General features: G+C 46.2%; 1 protein-coding gene across 1 annotated transcript in view; it reads right to left on the bottom strand.

Moving 5' to 3' along the window:
* Positions 1 to 20,883, bottom strand: part of LOC147733247 (uncharacterized) — a 531,395-nt gene that overhangs the window by 51,403 nt on the left and 459,109 nt on the right. Inside the window, exons 11-14 of the mRNA XM_086957810.1 lie at positions 16,806 to 16,854; positions 9,438 to 9,558; positions 7,447 to 7,541; positions 6,787 to 6,852 (exon numbers count right to left, since the gene is read on the bottom strand). Of these exons, the coding sequence (XP_086813936.1) occupies positions 6,787 to 6,852; positions 7,447 to 7,541; positions 9,438 to 9,558; positions 16,806 to 16,854 (331 nt within the window). The remainder of the gene's footprint in view (positions 1 to 6,786; positions 6,853 to 7,446; positions 7,542 to 9,437; positions 9,559 to 16,805; positions 16,855 to 20,883) is intronic.

Consider the following 20,883-nt stretch of genomic DNA (forward strand, 5'->3'; position numbering starts at 1 on the left):
GCAAAAAATACCTTTAAGATATCGAAGGCCACTGAGAGAGGAGCTGCTCTGAGCTAGTAGGTAAGGCAATTGGAGGGCTTTTCAAAGAATACCTATTTTGTGCTTAACTTTCAAATGGCCCCATCAGCTGGACAAAGTTAACATTCTTTAAACCACCACACTGATGTTTAGTGCATTAGTGGGATGTTCTGGCTGCAAGTGAAGGATGGTCCTTTGTGGTCTAGAGAAGCTGGCATAGCTCTGGATAGTCTGACTTTTCTTATCGATGAAAGTATTACCTCATTTCTGCAAAGCTATAGCAGATGTGCCTGGATAGCATTGATAGCCCTTAGCAGGACTATTTGCAAAAATAGTTCTTCTAACTGGAAACCTCTCAGTAGAATCCAGCGTATCCCACCTGTAACTAGTGTCTTTATCCAGACTTAAAAACTGAGGACTGGCCTATATTCTTAGCTTCTCTAGACAAAAATCTGTAATTTCCCCTTTTTTTTATGTCCGCACACAGGCAACGAAAGAAAAGGAGATCAGAACTCAAAGCAGTGTCTCGTTTGCTTTCGTTTGGCTCATGCTTTCCACAAAGCGATTTTGAAAGAGGGGAAGAGGTTCCCAAACATAGTGGTACCCAAAGACTTTCTGAAGAGATATCCCACTGGCTTTATCACACTAGCTCAACTAAGAACAACCGTTGACTAAACCTTTCCATCTCTCATCACACAGCAAGCCTCACCTCAAACACTATGCATACATTACGTGAGCTCATTGATTAAAGACCTCTGTGCAAAAGCCTAACTGCACCGAATAACTACTGGATGCGATAAAGGCAGCGCCTTAGTATTTTTTCCACTGACATATTGACACAGGCCTGCTGAAATGTATACAGGGGAAGGGCTCATGTTATAATTGGTGCTATTTGTTGCACCTGTTAAACTTCGATTCCCTGCATATTCATTTTTTACAGATGTGATAAATAGCAAAATAAAAATGTTTTAAAGTGATAGACGGAATGTATGAATTAATCTCAGCCACTTGTAATTTCACGTGGCCGCATCGCAGTCCATCATTTTTGTGCCCAAGATGCCACCTCAGATTATACCCAATCATGTGCATCAACTTTAATCCTGCTCAAATTGGAGTAGATAGGTCTAGGCAGAGGTGGCATGGTGAGCAAAAAACGAGGACCTGGAATGCGACCTTGAGTAACTACCAATGGCTGGGATTTTTTCAAGCATTCTTTCCATCGCTTTTTGCATTCTTCCCTGTGATAGATAGCACAACACACTCCGGGGCAAACCTAATCAAGGCCAAATAAACAAACTTTCTCAAAACCTAAAGCTGGTTGACAAATATTAGTGAGATAAAATCTGCCACCACTTCAACAGATTCTGTTGTTAAGGGACTTTCAGCCTGATTCATCAAGCTGAAATCGGCTCGCAAAGGGTCAGATTCTGAGAATCTGGCCCTTTGCGAGCGCTATTTTTGCATTTGGGATTCATCATCCCAAATGCAAAAATCGGTAGTTGCTAATTCGCTAAATTGCGAGGAATTACATTTAAGGAATCTCTATTTGAGATTCCTTAAATGCAATTCATCAACCATTTTTAAATTGCTAATTCGCAATTTCGGGCCGCTATTTACCGAGAGGTCAGACCTCTCGGTAAATAGCAAAAACTTAGAAAAATGCTTTTAAAAGCATTTTTCTAAGTTGCATGTTGCGCACACACATGTCCTTTGGACATGTGTGTGTGCAACACCTGTGTGAAATTTCATTTGAGGGGTGCTACAGGGTGTCCTGTGGACACCCCTGGCACCCTTCAAATCGCAATCTTATTTGCGATTAGCTAATTGCTAATCGCAAATAAGGAATACTCCCCATTCATTCCTATGGGCCTTTTGGCCCATAGGAATGAATGGCGAGTTATTCCTTATTTGCGATTAGCAATTAGCTAATCGCAAATAAGGAATTGTAAGGAATCGCATTTTTATTGCATATTCCTACTTGAATCCCGTTTTGCGAGTCCTTAATAGCGATTCGCTATGAATCGCTATTAGGGCCTCGCAAAACGGGAGCATGATGAATCAGGCGGAAGGTACCGTTATTCGTTTCTGCGAAAAGGATTATTCATTTCTGCATGCTTGATCCTCTTAACACAAGTTATATATAAAGGCGGACCATGTTTTTTATTTATCTTTAACATGAATTTTGAGAGACTTGCTGAGTCTTATGTTGCCTTTTAATTTGTTTTTTTATATTTGCAAAACCAGAGATCTGTTTTTTTCCAACATAGTTTTTAATGTGGTTCCTGTACGTGATACAAAAAGGCTGAGTTATTATTTGACTTTCACATTCCATTTTGTTTGAACTATCATGTGTTGTGAGACTTTTTTGGCAGTTGTGATTGCCTTATTGATGTTTCAAAGTAATTTATTGATCATTAAAAGCAGATTCAGTTTCTATTATGTTTGTTCTCGTGCGGGCTTTGAGGATAGTTTGGGTGTTAACCAAAGTGAGAGGTGAAACAACTAAACTAGTCTTCTTGACCAATACTCATTGTCCCATATCAACCCTCTATATTAACAAAGGCAGCTCCTGTGAGTATATAACAGAGTGCTTGTTTGTACAGTTAGTTGATTCACAATTGCTTTATTAACCTTCTTGCTTTCTCAAATTTGCTTGAAAATGCACAATTTGTCCTTTCTTTTTTCAAAATTTTCTCCATGGGAGGAAGACCCCCCAAACCCCTGAAGGTTGTTCAGGTTTGCTCGCTCGCTGCAGTGCAGTACCACAATAATTTTACACCACACCACTTTCAAATGTCACCAGCCGCCCCTGCATAAAGGAATCCAACGTCATTATAAGGAGGGTACTCACACTTACAAGACTGGAACACTAGTTAGCTAAACAAGACGTTTAAAGGCAACTCAGCGGAATAAACAAATCAGGAACTGCAGTGCACAAATATAATTAAAGGGGTCATTTGCAATTTTGAGGCAGAGGAGGAGAACTGCTGTAAATTGGTCTTTCTTCTTCACTAACAAACTTGTTGTTGCCCCGCCCCGTTTAGAGGTGGGGGATCACAAGTCAGACCGCTGGTGGAACCACTTCAATGGATACAGTCGAAGGCAGACTCATTCACGAGGAGACCACATCTATGTAGATCTTCCTGGCCCATATTTCCACAGTCCCAAGCCAAGGCGCACTCACACAGTGAGAAAAGGTTTAAAAAACTCCCGGTATATGAGGACCATTGGTATTTTGTTTTTTTACAATCAACCCCCATTTCTAGAAAACTGAAGGATGAGCTGACGGTACCAACACGGCAGCCCACTCTGAATTCTGCTTTAACATAAGTGCATTTACTGTACAGGTTTATGAAATTCCCGCTAAGAGATCCATGCAAGCAGGCGCAAATCACTCGATTGAGCGGATGTTTCTCTGCTTGGGCTTGGGGCACCAACTTGTTGGGTTGGCTGCTCACCAAAAATGAAATTACCCTCTAAGCAGGGCTCACGTCTCCCTCGTGAAAAAAACAGCTATAAATGTCCGAACTTAGATGAACTAATTATTGGTGAAAGAGGCTCGATCACCCTGCCCTTGACATGGATACACCCCTTGGGAAAATCGTGTCCCTGATAAAAAAAAGTTAACAATCTTGGAATCTATTTGACTCAGAGATTTACCTCTTTTAAGAGATGAGCTGGAGCACACAAGGGATGGAAAAATCTTCCTAAACCCAGGAAGAAACTCCCATCTGTTTTAGGCATGCTGGGTGGAGTGAGGGGTGTCTATGGAGGCGTCTGAGGTCCAAAGGTCAATAGGTGACAAGTAGCAATGACCTCCTAGCTCCCTGGGGTGCAGATGGACAGGCACAGGGAGCTCGAAGCTAGGGAGCAGGTCAGCAGGCAGGGTGACAGCAGAAGTGTGGGCCTGCTCTAGTCATAGCGCCTGCTCAAGCACTGGGGCAGTGTGCGAGTGTGAGAGGGAGTGATAACCAGTGTGAGCAGGATAGTTCTGTGAAGCCCCCGAGTGACTCGATGGCTAGGAGTTGGGAGGGGCACCCTATGCGGAGAGGAGCGGGTGCATGAGTCTGCCTGACTCCATGCTCAGGGAGACATATGGCTGGGTCCACAATCTGGGTGCAGGCTGGGGGCCACGAGGGGGCACTTGTCCCTGGCACCCTTGCTGCTGAATGGTCTGCGTGCACGCGGTGCTCCGATAGCAGGTGTTGGGTAGGAGATGCGCAGCACGAGCAATCAGGAACAGAGCGGGCAGAGTCAGAGTACAGCCTCACCCATGGGCAGAAGATGGGGGCACTCTGGGATGAACTGGCAGCGGGAAGATGGTGGTGAAGCAGGAGAGCTCACAGCCCACTTGCTCTGCATCTCACCAGGAGAGACAGGCTCTAGGGCACATGAGAATGAGCACCAGTCAATTTGTTCATGTCTTTCACCTAAAAGACTCTATATGACTATTTACATCCAAATACCCATGCTGCACAAGGACATATCTAAATGAGTGAACTGTAAAAAAGGCAGAAAATACAACTGGGTACAGCAGGCAGCATTAAACAGCATCCTAGGTGCAGAGGAGGTGCATAGTGATGGCTGAAAGAATGTACGTTAAGCCTTACCTACTTACTACACTCTGGGTGAGGATGTGGTCACAGTGCTTATCAGACTTCACGGGTTCAGCAAGCTGCCCTGCACCTGAATTTGAGGCCGCCCACATCCTGCTGCCAGATGAGTCATTCACTCCGCTGGTCTCCGTGTGGTGAGGACTGCCCCGACTGCCTCTGGACGGTTACAGCACTGTGCAATTATTCTTGCACACTTCTTATTTCCCTTACCTGGGATTAGGATTTAAAAAACTGGGAGTTATGTATTCCCGCTCGTCCACTGCTTCCACTCCAAGGCACTAAACATAATTTTTAATATAATATCTTGAAAAAAGGAAGCATCTTTTATATTGTTTTTTGATGGCTTACTTATCTAGACAGACATTATAGTGAATATCCGTTTGCCCTGAAGAAGTCCTTCTGATAAGGATGAAACGCGTCGGCTGTATCTCAATCATCCTGACTATGTTTTAAAGACTCCATTGAATAAAGGAAGACATTTTTGGAAGAATATTTTGTGAACATGCATTTTATATAATCCGTTGTCCAATTCGTTATGTGGTGCATCTGTACTAATGAGTAAAAATTGTTACAATCCTGTATGGGGATTACACTGTGACAGTGGGTGTTTTTCAGTGTGCACACTCATTGTCTGGGTAATTTCACACCACTTATACATAGATTAGGGATAGCAGGTTAGGTGCAGAGGCCTATGGGGTTCCATTGTTCAGCCTATTTCTTTTCTTACAGTACTCACCAGACTTCAAGGGTTCAGCAAGTTGGCCTGGACCTGAACTTGAGGCCACCTACATCCTGCTGCCAGATGAGTCATTCATAGTGCTACTTTGCAAGCACACGAGTTCTAGCCACAGACAGTGGTGACTCTTCCGGCACATGGCGGTGTGGGGCCTTGAGCACAGCACGGGCCACCAGGCTGTACTAATGAGTAAAAATTGTTACATTCCTGAATGGGGATTACACTGTGACAGTGGGTGTTTTTCAGTGTGCACACTCATTGTCTGGGTAATTCCACATCACTTATACATAGATTAGCAGGTTAGGTGCAGAGGCTTATGGGGTTCCACTGTTCAGCCTATTTCTTTTCTTACAGTGCTCAACAGACTTCAAGGGTTCAGCAAGTTGCCCTGGACCTGAACTTGAGGCCACCCACATCCTACTGCCAGATGAGTCATTCATAGTGCTACTTTGCAAGCACACGAGTTCTAGCCACAGACAGTGGTGACTCTTCCGGCACATGGCGGTGTGGGGCCTTGAGCACAGCACGGGCCACCAGGCTGAGGTGCACTTCTTAAAGAGAGGGAGAAAGAGACTATAGCAACCGCCGGGTGCTGCAACTCTCTGAGATCTGAAGATGGACTACATGGTGACTAGTCAACAATGGAAACTGTATACGAAATGAAGTGTGCCGAGCCAAAGCATGATGGACACAAATCCTGAAGGGGGCACCCCCAAAAAAGCTAATGGGTGAAGGGGGCTTAATAAGCCCCTCTCTTTATATTATTTGGTATTATTTGGTATATGGTGTTTTGACATGACCTTTGGCAAACAGCAAAAGCTCTCTGTAGCCGGACTTAAAAAGTTATGCAATCATACAGGATTGCAGGGGTAATGGAATGTGTATGAGGATTGAGTGTCTTGCAACAACTTATTTTACCAAAAGGTCAAATACATCTTCTTGCTGGTACTCAAAGGGATTAATATCTGATTTGTGAAGGGTCTACATGGAAATAGGTTCATGCTATTTGTAAACAATCCTTTGAAGCTTTCTACTTTTGAATGTTTACCAAATCTTAAACATATTACTGTATAATACATTCCAAGTTATTAAGGAAACTTTATATAGATAGAAACACAATTCTCTCAATCTGTTTTCTTATTCTGAGTTACTTTCCATTCCAGAAAACTGTTCCATGACGCCCAGCTCCATATGGAAACTAAACTTCACAGAGCTGGGTAGGATTCCAAACTTTAAGCATCGTAGTTAACTTATCAGCCACAGTTACCAAGGGTCATAGCCGTACAAAAAGGTACTCTGGAACCCTTCTTCGAACACGGGAACGCTAAATGCGTGGATGTAAAGTAAACTGAAGAAAGAAGCATTCACTGTCTGGTCTGAATTCATCATTCAGTTGTGTGGAGGACCAGTCCTTACCCGATCCAGAAAGCACTGCATGAACCACTTAGTGGTGTAAATCCCCGTGGACATCTGTTCTTTGTCCTAAGGGGAGAGATAAAAGGAACAGTCACTTCACTGGTCAGAGAGACATAAAAACATCACAGGTCCAAAGTCAATCTTCCCTGCACCAGGCTTATACAAGAGGGAGACTGACTGCAGCAGGAGAGTACATTGATCAACAAAGATTCACAACCTGTATCTATGCTGCCAGCACCTTCCTGAAATAGGTCTCTGCAGGCTCTTGCACCCCGGTATTGATTGGACACTCATGTCATGAGCATTGGTCAGACAAATGTACTGTACCCTGAAACTTGTTTGGTAATGAAACAACATCAAGTACAATTACTAGAGTGGTCATAGAAATGATGTGCTGCTTCCTCACTCTGTTACAGAGGTAAAGAATAGGTAGTTTCTGTTAAAACTTTTTACGTGTACTTAAGTATTTCTGTGAGTGAGATGACTACAACTTCCCTCAAGACAGCAGACAACAGTGCCATGATCTTGGTGAAGAAGATTAATGCCTGTTGGGGGGGTTTATAAAAAGAAGTCAGGCCCGACTAAAGTCAACCTGTGGAGGAAATACTTTTGTTTAGTGTTCACCTCAAAAATATACAACCATGCTTCTTTTATTCTTACCATGTGCTTCTTCAGCTTTGGAAAAAGTTTGCTCAAGATCTGCTCGTGATGCGCTTGGAACCGTTGCAGCTTGGGGAAGCCAGGAATGAAAAAGCCTTCCAAAGACAGTAAGAGAAAGAGTAAATTAACCTTCAGAGCCACATTTTCAATGCAGGTAGATTGGGCACATTACGTGTCTACCAATGTCTATAAGAATAAAAGAATTTCCTACTAAAACTAAAAGAAGCAGAACAATGGCACAGTTCATCAGCTGCTTCTTGGCTCTGTACATACCTTGTGACCACCGTCTAAAATTGGGAAGTATCTTCTTCTCAGATCCCTGACATTTTTTGGGTGCTCATTTTTCTATTCAGTCATTTGCATGTGCCTTATTTATTGTAATTATCCCCGTCGACAATTTGTCTGATTTATTTTGGTAATCTAATCCCCATTTTCCCTTTCTGCAATCACCATCAAACCAATAAAAGTCCAAGTACTCTGGAAGTCTCATTTTGTCTAGCTGCTTAGCTGACAAAATATGAAAAAGCCTATGTCGGGTCGCTCCTCAGCTTTCTTAAGCACTGTTTGTTTAAAACAACCAAATTCAATGTTTTCCTTATTCATGTACGCTCTTGGTAATACTACCCCACATCACCCATGTGGAGAGAACCGCTCTAGCAGCCAGATGTCTTATTGGGGCACAATGTATTATTCAAAGCACAATATTTTCTTCAATTATGGCCAGAAATACAATTTACACTCAATTCTTTGTTGATAAGTTCTAGGTTTGTTTTCTCGGTGACAGGAATCCACATGCAGCAGACCTTTGCCCCAACCCTTTCATATTAAACTTAGGGATGGGAGGCCCCCTGAGAGAAGACCCATCAGCCACCAATGAATAGGATGAAAGCAGGTGGATGGGGTCTTCTGAACACACTGTCTCCCGCAGCCACACTCCAGATTAGGTGCAAGTGGTCTTTTGACTGAAGAATGCCCCCCTTGTCACTCATGAACAGGAGTAAGGTACCTTGAGGCATATTGTCACCCCCAACCCCCCAGCCAACTCACTACCAGTGGCAGGAAGTCCCTGGGCATACCCCCTACACTCAGTCACCCCTCCAGGTCTAGGGGCAGATTGTCTCAGAACTGATTGTGTGCCGCCGACCTACTCCCATTAAAAGGTAGAGCATGGCATCGTTTGCCGAGGGACCCTCTGACCAGGTGTAGACGTGCTCTGGGTATGCTACATACCACTCGAAATATCCCATGATCAGTAGTAGATGGCTCTGTACATGGCATATCTGTGTTAGTCTGCTTCATGACCAGAGACAGGTGATGTATGGCCGGGCCATCTGCCACTCTGTCACCCAGTGATCTGGGCAGGTGATGTGTAGAGAGACCGCTTGACACCAGATTCATCACAGCCATTGGCAAGCACCCTCTGACCATTCATCCTGCCCCCGCCCCCTGCCACACCCTTACCAGGGACCTGTAGCCTCTGGGCATGATGCATGTCACCCTGCCAACCAAAGACGTGTGTCTGAGAGGGGCAGGTTCTAAAATATTTGATTCAGGGGGATAAGCATAAAATAGTAGGAAGACTGCAGTAGAAATGAGAACATACCCGAATTTTACCTTTTGCATATATGCGTAAACTGAATTTAGAGCACAGAGTTGCATAGACTTGGGTTGGGGTTTTTAGTAAACAATTAAAGTAATTTAGTGACAATTCCGAATCCTAGGCAACATCCTAAGGAAAGTTACTGCAACAATTCGAGAATCTGTCACTGTAATGATCCACAAGAGTGCAGTGAGCTCCATTTTATGCTTCTGTTCATGAAAAGCCATTTCTTTTTCCATATGTTTTAGGAGATGGACACATAAAAGAATCGCCTTTCAGAATGCTGGGAAGGCTTAGGCCAGGACACATGAACTGCTGGAACAAGAAGCTGTCTCTGGAACAGCACTGTGTTGTGAAATACAGAGTCCCCCATTTGCCTGCAGAACCTTACCATGCATCGCATGTCTCTGATTGGTCAGCAGCTGAGACAGTGCCCAGAAAGCATCCTCTTCGTTCAAATACATCAGCAAGATGGCAGCGATCTGGCTCATTCCTTGGCAGTAGCTCACTTCCTGGAAACAAGAAAGAAAGAGTAACCAGATTGAGAAGTCACTGAAGAGACACACAATTCACTTGTAAAATTTCTTCTTGGAGTACTGAGAGGAAGCATCATGAAATGATGAGGACTCGCAACTCTGCGTCCACACACCTGTAGGTAATCATCTGCCTTGGGTCTATTCTATCCTGGTAAAGCAATGTGAAAGTGCTTAGGGCAATAAAAAGGGAGAGGCCCTAAGTGCTGTCTGCATCTGAAATCGGCTGTGAAGAGAACCAGGATGTCCAAGTAAAACCATAGAACTGATTCTTGATTGTGTGCAGTTGAAATTCTGACTTAGTGCATCTGCGTATAGATTTTTGGTTTTGTATCAATGTAAATCCAGTCAGTTCCTTGAATAATGACAAAGGCTGCTCTCAATCTTTTGAGCCAGTGTTCATACTACATAATTAACAAACTGTACTGGCCCCTGTCTCATTTGAGGAAGCCAAATCATTCTACCTATAGATGGATGCTGACATGGAAATGTTTAGTATCTAAAATAACATCATTAGCAAACCGTAACAAAAAGAAGAAGAAAAAGGTACAGAAAACTCAATTCTGATCAGTGGCATTGGAGTAAGATTACTCATTTAGAAAAATACATAGATTTAACGAGAAAAAATTCGGAGTATCATTGAGACCTACTCATTCCAATGGACTCGCTATCTCATAAAATCACTATGGGGCAGATGTACGAAAAGTTTATGTATTCGCAAATGGTGCAAATCGCTATTTTGGCTCTTTTGAGAATGCAAAATCCCAATTCCTTATGTATGAAATCCAATTTGATCATTCTTATTCACAAGTTCATATTTTTGGTAATCGTCATTTTAGTATTTCCAAATAAGGAATCGCAAATAGGAATTTCCAAATTGCAATTTGCAATTTGTATGTATGAAGCATTTCCTTATTGCGACCATTCGAAAAATGCAGTTTTAGGAAATGCAATTACCACCAATTCGAATTAGGTGCTAATCAGCACCTACATACACTGGCCGAAAATACATTACACCCTTTCACAACGGTGGGATTACATATTCTGGTGAGCATGAGAATTTTGGCTGATATGCAGAGAAGTAGACAAGAGAGATTTTTTGGGTTAAAATACCCCTTTTTGGTCAAACTGAATGAAAGTACCAAGGAGCTCACTACCGTTTTCCTCGCATTATCTGGAAGAAATGGTAAGATTTTTTTTAGGAGTCTGAGTTTGTGGAAGGCAGAAGATGCTATCTGATTGGCATGGTTAGCAAAATTCAGCTTTTCGTCGAAGATTATCCCTAAATTCCTAACCTTATGAACAGGGGTTGGTAGGGCTCCAAGTAATGGGGGCCACCAGAAGGAAGACCACAAGGGAGATAACTTTCCAAAGATAATTACCTCAGTCTTCTCTGAGTTGAGTCTTAAGCAGTTTCCTGCCATCCACTCCTTGATTGCCAACATGCCTTCCTGAAACCGAGCCGCCACCTCTTCTCTATCGTTCTTGATGGCAAGCACCAACTGGGTGTCGTCGGCATATGTGGTAAGGCTCATCCGGTAGTTTTTGATAACCCTAGCTAAGTCCGACACATAGATATTAAAAAGTGTCGGACTTAGGGATGAGCCTTGAGGAACACCACAAGGTAGGGCAAGATCAGCAGATTTAAAAGATCCCAGTGTTACTGCCTGCGTTCTGCCCGACAAAAAAGAGGCAAGCAGGGCCCTAGCCATAGAATGTATGCCCAATTCTTCGACACGGTCAATCAAGATGGAGTGATTGACCATGTTGAAGGCCGCAGACAAATCCAATAGGACCAGCACCGCTGTACCCCCTTGGTCCCTGATGATCCTGATGTCATCAGAGGCATTGATAAGTGCGGTCTCGGTCCCATGCATTTTGCGAAACCCAAATTGAGAGTCGTCAAGCAGAGTGTTTTGCTGTTCATTGCTTTCTTGGCTACTTTAGCTAAGAACGGCAAGCTAGCGATGGGTCTATAGTTTTTCAGCGTAGTTTTTTCTAGACCTGATTTTTTAGGGAGAGGTTTCAGTAGGGTATTCTTTAACCTATCCGGAAAGACCCCTGATTTGAACATCCCATTGCAGACTCGTGTTATGACTTCACCAATAAGATCAATTACTGGGGGAAAGATTTTAGGGGGGCAGGGGTCTAGGGCTGAGCCCGTTTTTATAAGCCTGATGATATCAGCTGTCTGCTCCTCCTTTATCTCTTTGAATTGGGCAAGTGAGCACTCAAGGGGTTTGCAAGAGGAAGTGGATTTTAGTTTAATAGGGATTTTCGTTACTGAAAACTCAGAGTAAATATCATTTACTTTAGAAAAGAAAAAGTTTGCCAGTGCATCACAAACTTCCTGCGAAAGAGGAGGACCCAGGTCTGCAGATTTCCCAGCCAATGATTTTACCACCTCTTATAGTTGTCTACTTGAGTTTTTAGAATTTTCGATTTGTTCCTCAAAATAATTCTTTTTTGCCTCCTGAATCATTTTTTTATAGACAGTTAGTGTTTCTTTGTATGTAGATTTATTTTTACTGTCATAGGTCTTTCGCCAATTTCTTTCATGGTTCCTACAGACCTGTTTTTGCTTTCCTAGGGCTTCTGAGAACCACGGGCCCGAGGGCACTTTCCTGATTTTTTAAATGGATTTAAGCGGCAAATGTGCCTCCACCGCATCAATCAATCAATCAATCAATCATCGTATTTATATAGCGCACTACTTACCCAGAGGGTCTCAAGGCGCTGGAGGGGGGATCCGCTACTGCTCGAACAGCCAGGTCTTGAATTGCTTCCTGAAGGCGAGGTGGTCCTGGGTCAGGCGGAGGTGGGTGGGGAGGGAGTTCCATGTCTTGGCGGCGAGGTAGGAGAAGGATCGTCCCCCTGTGGTGGCTCTGAGGATGCGGGGGACGGCGGCGAGGGGGTGGCTGGTCGAGCGAAGCTGGCGTTTGGGCGCGTAGAAGTTGAGGCGGCTGTTGAGGTATCCTGGGCCTTGGCTGTGTAGGGCTTTGTGTGCGTGGGTGAGGAGACGGAAGGTGATTCTCTTGTTGACCGGGAGCCAATGCAGATCTCTCAGGTATCCGGAGATGTGGCTGCAACGGAGGATGTCCAGGATGAGTCGTGCTGAGACGTTCTGGATCCGCTGGAGTCTCTTCTGGAGTTTGGCGGTGGTTCCGGCGTAGAGGTGGTTGCCGTAGTCCAGACAGCTGGTGACGAGGGCGTGGGTGACCGTCTTCCTGGTTTCGGTGGGGATCCACCGGAAGATCTTACGTAGCATGCGCAGGATATTGAAGCACGACGAGGAGACGGCGTTGACTTGTCTGGTCATGGAGAGGGAGGAGTCCAGGATGAAGCCCAGGTTGCATGCGTGGTCTGTTGGTTTGGGTGCGCTGCCTAGGGTGGGTGGCCACCAGGAGTCATCCCAGGCGGAGGGTGAGGATCCCAGGATGAGGACTTCCGTCTTGTCCGAGTTCAGTTTCAGGCGGCTGTTCTTTATCCATTCGGCTACCTCTTTCATCCCTTCGTGAAGGTTGGCTCTGGCGGTGGCGGGGTCGTTGGTAAGGGAGAGGATCAGCTGGGTGTCGTCGGCGTAGGAGATGATGTTGAGGTTGTGCTGGCGTGCGATGTCTGCGAGGGGGCTCATGTAGATGTTGAAGAGGGTTGGACTGAGCGAGGAGCCTTGAGGGACGCCGCAGATGACTTCGGTGGCTTCAGATCTGAACGGGGGAGGCGGACTCTCTGTGTCCTACCGGCGAGGAAGGAGATGATCCACTCCAGTGCCTTCTCCTGGACTCCGACGTTGCTGAGGCGTTGTACTAGGGTACGATGGCAGACAGTGTCGAAGGCCGCGGAGAGGTCGAGGAGGATGAGGGCCGCTGTTTCTCCGTTGTTGAGCAGCGCTCGGATGTCATCTGTGACTGTGATCAGGGCGGTCTCAGTGCTGTGGTTGGCCTGGAAGCCATACTGCGAGGGGTCGAGGGAGCCATTCGTCTCGAGGAAGGTGGCCAGCTGCTTGTTGACGGTCTTTTTGATGACTTTTGCAGGAAACGGGAGCAGCGAGATGGGGCGGTAGTTCTTGAGGTCGGTGGGGTCAGCCGATGGCTTCTTGAGTAGAGCGCTGAGTTCGGCGTGCTTCCAGATCTCCGGGAAGGTAGCGGTGTCGAAGGAGGTGTTGATGATGTCCCGCAGGTGGGGTGCGATGATAGCGTCGGCCTTGTTGAAGACGTGGTGAGGGCAGGGGTCGGTTGGAGATCCGGAGTGGATGGTGTTCATCGTGTGGACGGTGTCTTCAGTGCTGATCGGAGTCCAGGCGCGGAGGGTGGTGGTGGGGGGCGGTGGTTCGGTCGTGGTGCTCGTCGGTAGAGTGCCGAAGCTGTTGTGTATGTCCGCGATCTTGTTGTGGAAGTAGGAGGCGAGGGAGTTGCAGAGGTCTTGCGAAGGGGTGATGTCGTTATTTCCGGCGTTGGGGTTGGAGAGCTCTTTGACGATGTTGAAGAGTTCTTTGCTGTTGTGTGCGTTGTTGTCCAGTCGTTCCTTGAATGCAGTTTTCTTGGTGGCGCGGATGAGTTGGTGGTGTTTCCGGGTGGCGAGCTTGAGGGCAGACATGTTGTCCGGTGTTGGGTCTCTGCGCCAGGTTCTCTCGAGGGCTCGGCAGTTCTTCTTGGAGCTCTTGAGTTCGTCAGTGAACCATGGGGCTTTCTTGCTGCCGGGTCTGCTGGGCGGGGTCCTCAGGGGGGCGAGCTCATCTGCGCAGTCGTTGATCCACTTCGTGAGGTTGGTGGCCGCCTGGCTAGGGTTCGTTGTGCTGGTGGGAGGGTTCGTGCTCAGGGAGGATGCGAGCTGGTCGGCTGTGATCTTGTTCCAGTTCCTGCGTGCAGCCTGTTGCTGGTGGTGGTGGAACGTGGTCCTTGCGAAGCTGAAGTGGACGCAGCTGTGGTCCGTCCAGTGGAGTCCGGTGGCGTGGCTAAAGGCGATGTCCTTGCTGGATGAGAAGACGGGGTCGAGTGTGTGTCTGGCGTAGTGGGTGGGGGTGGTCACCAGTTGCTTGAGTCCCAGGTTGGCGAGGTTGTCCAGCAGGGTGGTGGTGTTATGGTCGTTGTTGTTCTCCAGGTGGAAGTTGAGGTCCCCGAGGAGGATGTAGTCCGCGGAGCAGAGGGCGTGCGGGCTGATGAAGTCGGCGATGTCTTCGCTGAATTGTGAGCGTTGTCCAGGGGGTCTGTAGATGAGGGTGCCTCTGAGGGTGGTCTTGGGGTTGATGTGGACTTGGAAGTGCAGGTGCTCGGCGGTAGCGAGGGTGTCATCGGTGTTGGTCGTGATGCAGATGGTGTTCCTGTGGACGATGGCGATGCCTCCTCTGGTGTGGTTGATGCGGTCCCTTCGGATGATCTTATAGCCGTCTGGGATGGCGATGGCGATGTCAGGCGCGGAGGAGGCGTTCATCCAGGTTTCCGTGAAGAAGGCGACGTCTGGGGCTGTGGTGTCGAGCAGGTTCCAGATCTCGATGGCATGCCTGTGGACGGAGCGGGTGTTGAGCAGGATGCATCTCAGGTGGCTGCTGCTATTGCTCGTCGGGGTCTTGGGCACTGCTGGAGTGGTGCAGGCCCGGATGCAGGTGAACTTGCAGGCGTTGCAGCAGAAGGGTCCGTGGGTGCGTCTCGGGGTGGCTCGGTAGCAACCCAGGGATCGTCCGGCGTTGAGTGCGTTGAGGGTGGCGGTGTCGTACGTCCGGCGGGTGGGCAGGGGACAGCGGGGGCCAGGGGTCCTGGCGCTGGGCGCGGTCCAGTCGCGGACAGGCGCAGACGGGCTTACCTTTGGCGCACAATCAGCGCGCCCGCTGCGCGTGACCGCTGCGCGTTCGCACGGTCGCCATATATGGCGAAGTGCGAGGGAGGGTGAAGCAGCTGGGAGGCGGGAGCGGGGAGGGCGCATTGCCCAACCAGGTGAAAAACTGATTCACCGCTGTGTTAGGGTCATCCGAAATAACGGGACAGGATTTAGTCAGCAACTTTCTAAAGATCTCATAATCAATATCCTTCCAGACTCTAAATATTTCCTGAGTTGGAAGGGCCCTTTTAGGAATAGGAGCCTGATTGATAGGAATATGGCACAGAATAGCATAATGATCAAACCAAGTGAGGGGCAGTACATCACGTATTACTAACTCATTGATGTTAGAGAAAATGCCGTCTAATGTGTGTCCGGCCTCATGTGTGGGTACATTTATAAACTGAGTTAGTCCCAACGTTTCACAGTCGGCCAATAGGGATACAGTTTCAGAGTCTTCCGTTTTGTCTAAATGGGCGTTTAAATCTCCCAAGGCTATGAAGGTGTCGTCAATTGCCAATGGTTCCATAAATGACAAAGGAGGACAGAAATTCAGATCGTGAACCCGTGGGTCTATAAATGAGTACTCCTTTAAGATTGTATGAAGGAGTAAGCTTGATGGCAAAATGTAAAGCTTCACATGTTGATGAAGGTATAGGAAATATTCTGACCGGAAAGGTAGTCCGGGAAATAATTGCCAGACCCCCTCCTTTTTTCCCCTGTCTGTCTAACCGGTGTACAGTGAAGCCATACGGCACTGCTACCAGTAAATCAGTGTCAGACGCTTCATCCATCCACGTCTCTGTGATGAAAAGGATATCTATTTTTCTATCCAGAATTAAGTCGGCGATCTCCTGCCTATGACTGGCCAGAGAGCGAGCATTAATGAGTGATATTATGATGATCTCAGGTTTAGTGATATGAGCATCTGAGAGGTTGGCTTTAGAGTTAATCAACGGAATAGCAGACTTACAGTTCGAACAACAGATGGTGGTAGATTCAATAATAGTTTCAGGGTTTTAGATATTTAATGCTTGTTTTTACATAGATGAAGGATGAGATTGAGCGTGGCACTCTGTGAAATCAATTATTTTACAAGTGTTACTAAGGGATTTCTGCACAGATCTCTCACTAAGGAGCCTGGCTGCTTCCTGTCCTATTCATTTGATTTTTATTCCTCTTATGAATTTTGGCAGAAATGTGCTTAGTTTACATTGAAGTGCGGCTTTGTTAATAAAACCTTGTTTCAAAATCTTTCTTTGTTGAGATTCCTTGCTATTAGATGGAGTGTCGAACAGCCCTCCCTATCAAAATTAACAACTCTGTCTTACCTTGCTGCCAGACATTGGTTGTAGTACAATACATCATACGAGCTGTGAACCTAACTCCTCACAGAACAATGAAGAGCTTACCGTGTTGTAGACAGAGTAGGCAGAAAGGACGTCAAATAATGCCTGTTGCCTGGGAGAACAGAAAAAACTGTTACATTTGGTAAGATGGACAACACTCATAACATGCAAAGAACATATGTACAAATACATAGTGTACTATTTTTACTGAGTCAGTGGCAGTAAGGCTTTTTAGAGAGATATTCATGGATAATTTTATTACTTGGATTCCTCTATTCATAACAGTACAAAAGCCACCAAATTATTTTTGATACGGATAACTAGTAATTACAAAAATTTTAATATTGCCACTTTTATCAATATCTATAATATTACATACAAATATTGGGCCTGATTTGCAAAGATTGTTCTTGGCCTTTCTCTTGTAGTACTCCTGAATGCTAGGAATAAGCTAGGTCATGTCACACCTACTCCAACACCAAACTTTGTGAATCAGGCTCATATTATCCACATCATAAAATGAATGTGGGGCAGACATCCTGCTTCTTAGCTTGGCATATTAGGGTTGACTTTCCATGTTTTCAGTGTACCAGCACTGATCACAAAGTGGCTGAGAAACAGGTTATACTCACCAGGGCTGCCTTTAATAATGCAGGGACACAAAGCTCACCTACAGACACATAAAAGCAACCATTTTTCTTTGAAAACGGCTTGCATAGATACTGTGTCAAGTTCAACACTACTAAACAATCGTATATCTGGCACTCGTTCAAGACTCACCACTGTTCGCTTTTAGTACAAACGTGACCCATTCATATTCCAACCCCAGCTACAAGCTCTAGACTATATTCCGTTACATAAGACCAAACTCTATTCTCCACTTCCCAGCCAAGGTCATCGAGAAGGCCAACAAAGCCAACATCTTGGACCTCTCCCAATCTGGCTCCTGAAGCAACCACAGCACTGAGACCGCGTTTCTCCCAGTCACTGACGACATCTACGCCCTTCTTGACCGAGGCGAAACTGCCACCCTCATCCTCCTGGAACTCTTAGCTGCCTTCGATACCATCTCCCACCACACCCAATGTACATGACTCCACAACGCCGGTATCCGCAACAAAGCCCTGGAATGGATATTCTCCTTCCTCACCGGCTGAACACAGAGAGTCAGACTACCTCTGTTCCTCTCGGAACCCACAGAGATCAGCTGTGGAGTACCTCCGGGCTCCTCCCTGAGCCCCTTGCTTTTCAACATCTGCATGGCCCCACTCGCAGCTATAGTAAGGAATCATGGACTCAACATCGTCTCCTACGCCGAACGCACCCTGCTGATTCGCTCCCTCACCAACGAACCCAAAGTCGCCAAGAACAACTTTCATGATGGGATAAAGGCTGTCACTGCCTGGATGTGGAATAGCTGCATCAAGCTCAACTCAGAGAAGACATAAGTCCTCCTCATGGGCTCCACCTCCTTCACCTGGGATGACTGCTGGTGGCCTGCAGCACATGGAACTCCCCCCACACCGTCAGACCATGCGCGGAAACTCAGCATCATCCTGGACTCCTTGCTCACTAGATCAATGCCGTCTCATCATCCTACTTCCATACACTATGCCTACTCCAAAAGATCTTCAACTGGATCCCCACTGAGTCAAGAAAGACGGTCACCAACGCACTCGTCAGCAGCAGATTTGACTACGGCAATGCACTCTATGCCGGCATCACCCAGAAACTCCTCAAGAAATTGCAGAACATCCAGAACGCCTCTGTCAGACTCATCCTCAACATCCACACTGCAGCCACATCTCGAGCCAGCTAAGAGACCTCCACTGGCTCTACTTCAACAATAGAATCACCTTGAAGCTCCTCACAAAAGCCTACAAAGCCCTAGGCAATGCAGGCCCTGCATACCTGAATTACTGGCTCACATTACAAGCGCCCACCAGAGCCCCCCGCTCAGCCCAACTGGCCCTAGCTACCGTCCCGCCTATCCGAAGGAAGATCCTTCTCCTACCTCGCAGGATAGACCTGGAACACCTTGCCCCTCTACCTCATGCAATCTCTGTCACTGCCTCAATTCAGGAAGGACATCAAGACCTGGCTCTCCGACTGAACCACTGAGCCCTAGCAGACCAGCAGCCCCCCCCCCCCCAGTGCCTTGAGACCCTTATAGTTGAGGAGCTGCGCTATACAAACCATTGATTGATAAGGCAGAAGATGCCTCTTTAAGTTAACACACTTTTTGCTAATAATGCTTTACATCGATGATGCGCTGTGTTCACCCTCGAATCCTTCATGAAATCATCTCTTCACACAATGACTCACTATATCCATACACAGGTAAATGCTCTGTCCCGCAATCTTCTGTACAAGGCATGTGTGCTATAAGGGCACAACAAGCAGTGGCAATGCTTGAAAAAAATAAGTCTGGTTTAAAGGAATGTTGTATGGTAATGCAAAGCATTACCAGCAAATAGCACCGAATGAATATTGATTAGTGTGGAAGCAAAGAACTGTAAAATAATGTTGGTAAGTAAGTAAATAAATTAGGTTTATAAAGCGCTCGATTGCTGCAGGGCTAAGGCGCTCCGGAAGTGTGAGGGGAGCTGCTCAATTCGGATGTGAACTTAATTGGGGAGGAAACAGCCAGGTTTTAAGCGTTTTCCTATAAAGCTGCAAAATAGGCTGTAGCCTCATGGCAGCCAGCATCTTGTTCCACAATTTAGCTGCAGAATGGGATAGACTCCTGCGACCCCATCTTGCTCTACGGATATTATGAAATTGTACCAAACCTGCGTTGGTAGATCTGAGGTTTCTCCTGGGTGAGTACCAGAGAAACAATTTCTGCATATCCGGGGCACCTCCTCCATACAATGCTTTATGTACCAGAAAGAGGGCCTTGAATTCCACTCGTTGTTGGGTTGGTAACCATTGTAGTATCCTGATACCGGATGAAGTAGGATGACCTTTAGGAATATTCAATAGTAATCGCGCAGCGGCGTTTTGTAGATATTGTAATTTAGCCATCTTGTCAATGGTCAAAAATAGGGCATTACAGTATACTATTTTGGTAAGGATAAGGGCTACTACCACCGTTTTTCTAAGTTCCTGTGGAATGAAAGGAAAAATCTTGAGTAGGGACTTCAGTAAAAAGAAGCAAGAAGACGTCAGGCTGTTCATCTGGCCAGCGAAATGTAGCTGGTTATCAAGGATCACTCCTAGATTCCTAGCCTTACTTGTTGGGCTGGGAGACTCACCCGCCTCTGTTGGCCAACATGTTTGATTCCACAGGGTTAGTAAATGCCAAACTCCATAACTTCCGTTTTGTCAGTGTTAATTTTAAGAAAGTTGTGATTCATCCAAGCCATAACTTCAGTCAGGCAGTTATGGAAGCTAATGGCTGTCACCTCTGGTGTTTTTGATACCTATACGACAATCTGAGAGTCATTGGGATACGAGACCAGAGTAAAACCATGCTCTCTGATGAGTCTGGCCAGCGGGTAACATAGATGATGAATAGGGTCGGTGATAGAGCCGGTCCCTGTGGTACCTCGCACGGAAGATGGAAAATAACAGATTGTAGATTCTCCCAATGTATCCTCGGCTCTCTACAAGCTAGGAAGGAGGAGAGGAGGGCCAGAGCCATCTGATTAATCCCCAGGGCCTCCAACCGTCGCACTTACACTGCATGATTCACAGAGTCAAATGCTACTGATAGGTCTAGTAGAATAAGGACGGCTGTGCCCCCTCCCTTCATCCACCTGTCTGTGAATCTCCTCTGTGGCCATTATCAAGGCCGACTCCATAGAATGGCGTGGTCAGAAGCCATGCTGGCTAGCATCTAAAAGACTGTAAGAGTCAAGATGTTGAATAAGCCCATTATTTAATGATTTTTCAAGAATTTTAGCTGCTATTGGAAAGCACGATATCGGTCTGTAGTTATTGACCTCAGTTGGTTCAAGGGCAGGCTTTTTCAAGACCGGCCTGATATAGGCTTTCTTCCAGCACTGGGAGAAGGTCCCAGACTTAATTACAACATTTAGAAGAGTAGCTAAATGGTAGCTGATTATTCCCGAGACCAGATGCAGAGAAGGAGGGGGGCAGGGATCATTAGGAGATCCTGACTTAGTTAGTAGAAGGA

The sequence above is a fragment of the Lissotriton vulgaris genome, chromosome 2_1 (genome assembly GCF_964263255.1).
Source record: "Lissotriton vulgaris chromosome 2_1, aLisVul1.2, whole genome shotgun sequence".
In the NCBI taxonomy this organism is placed as follows: domain Eukaryota; kingdom Metazoa; phylum Chordata; class Amphibia; order Caudata; family Salamandridae; genus Lissotriton; species Lissotriton vulgaris.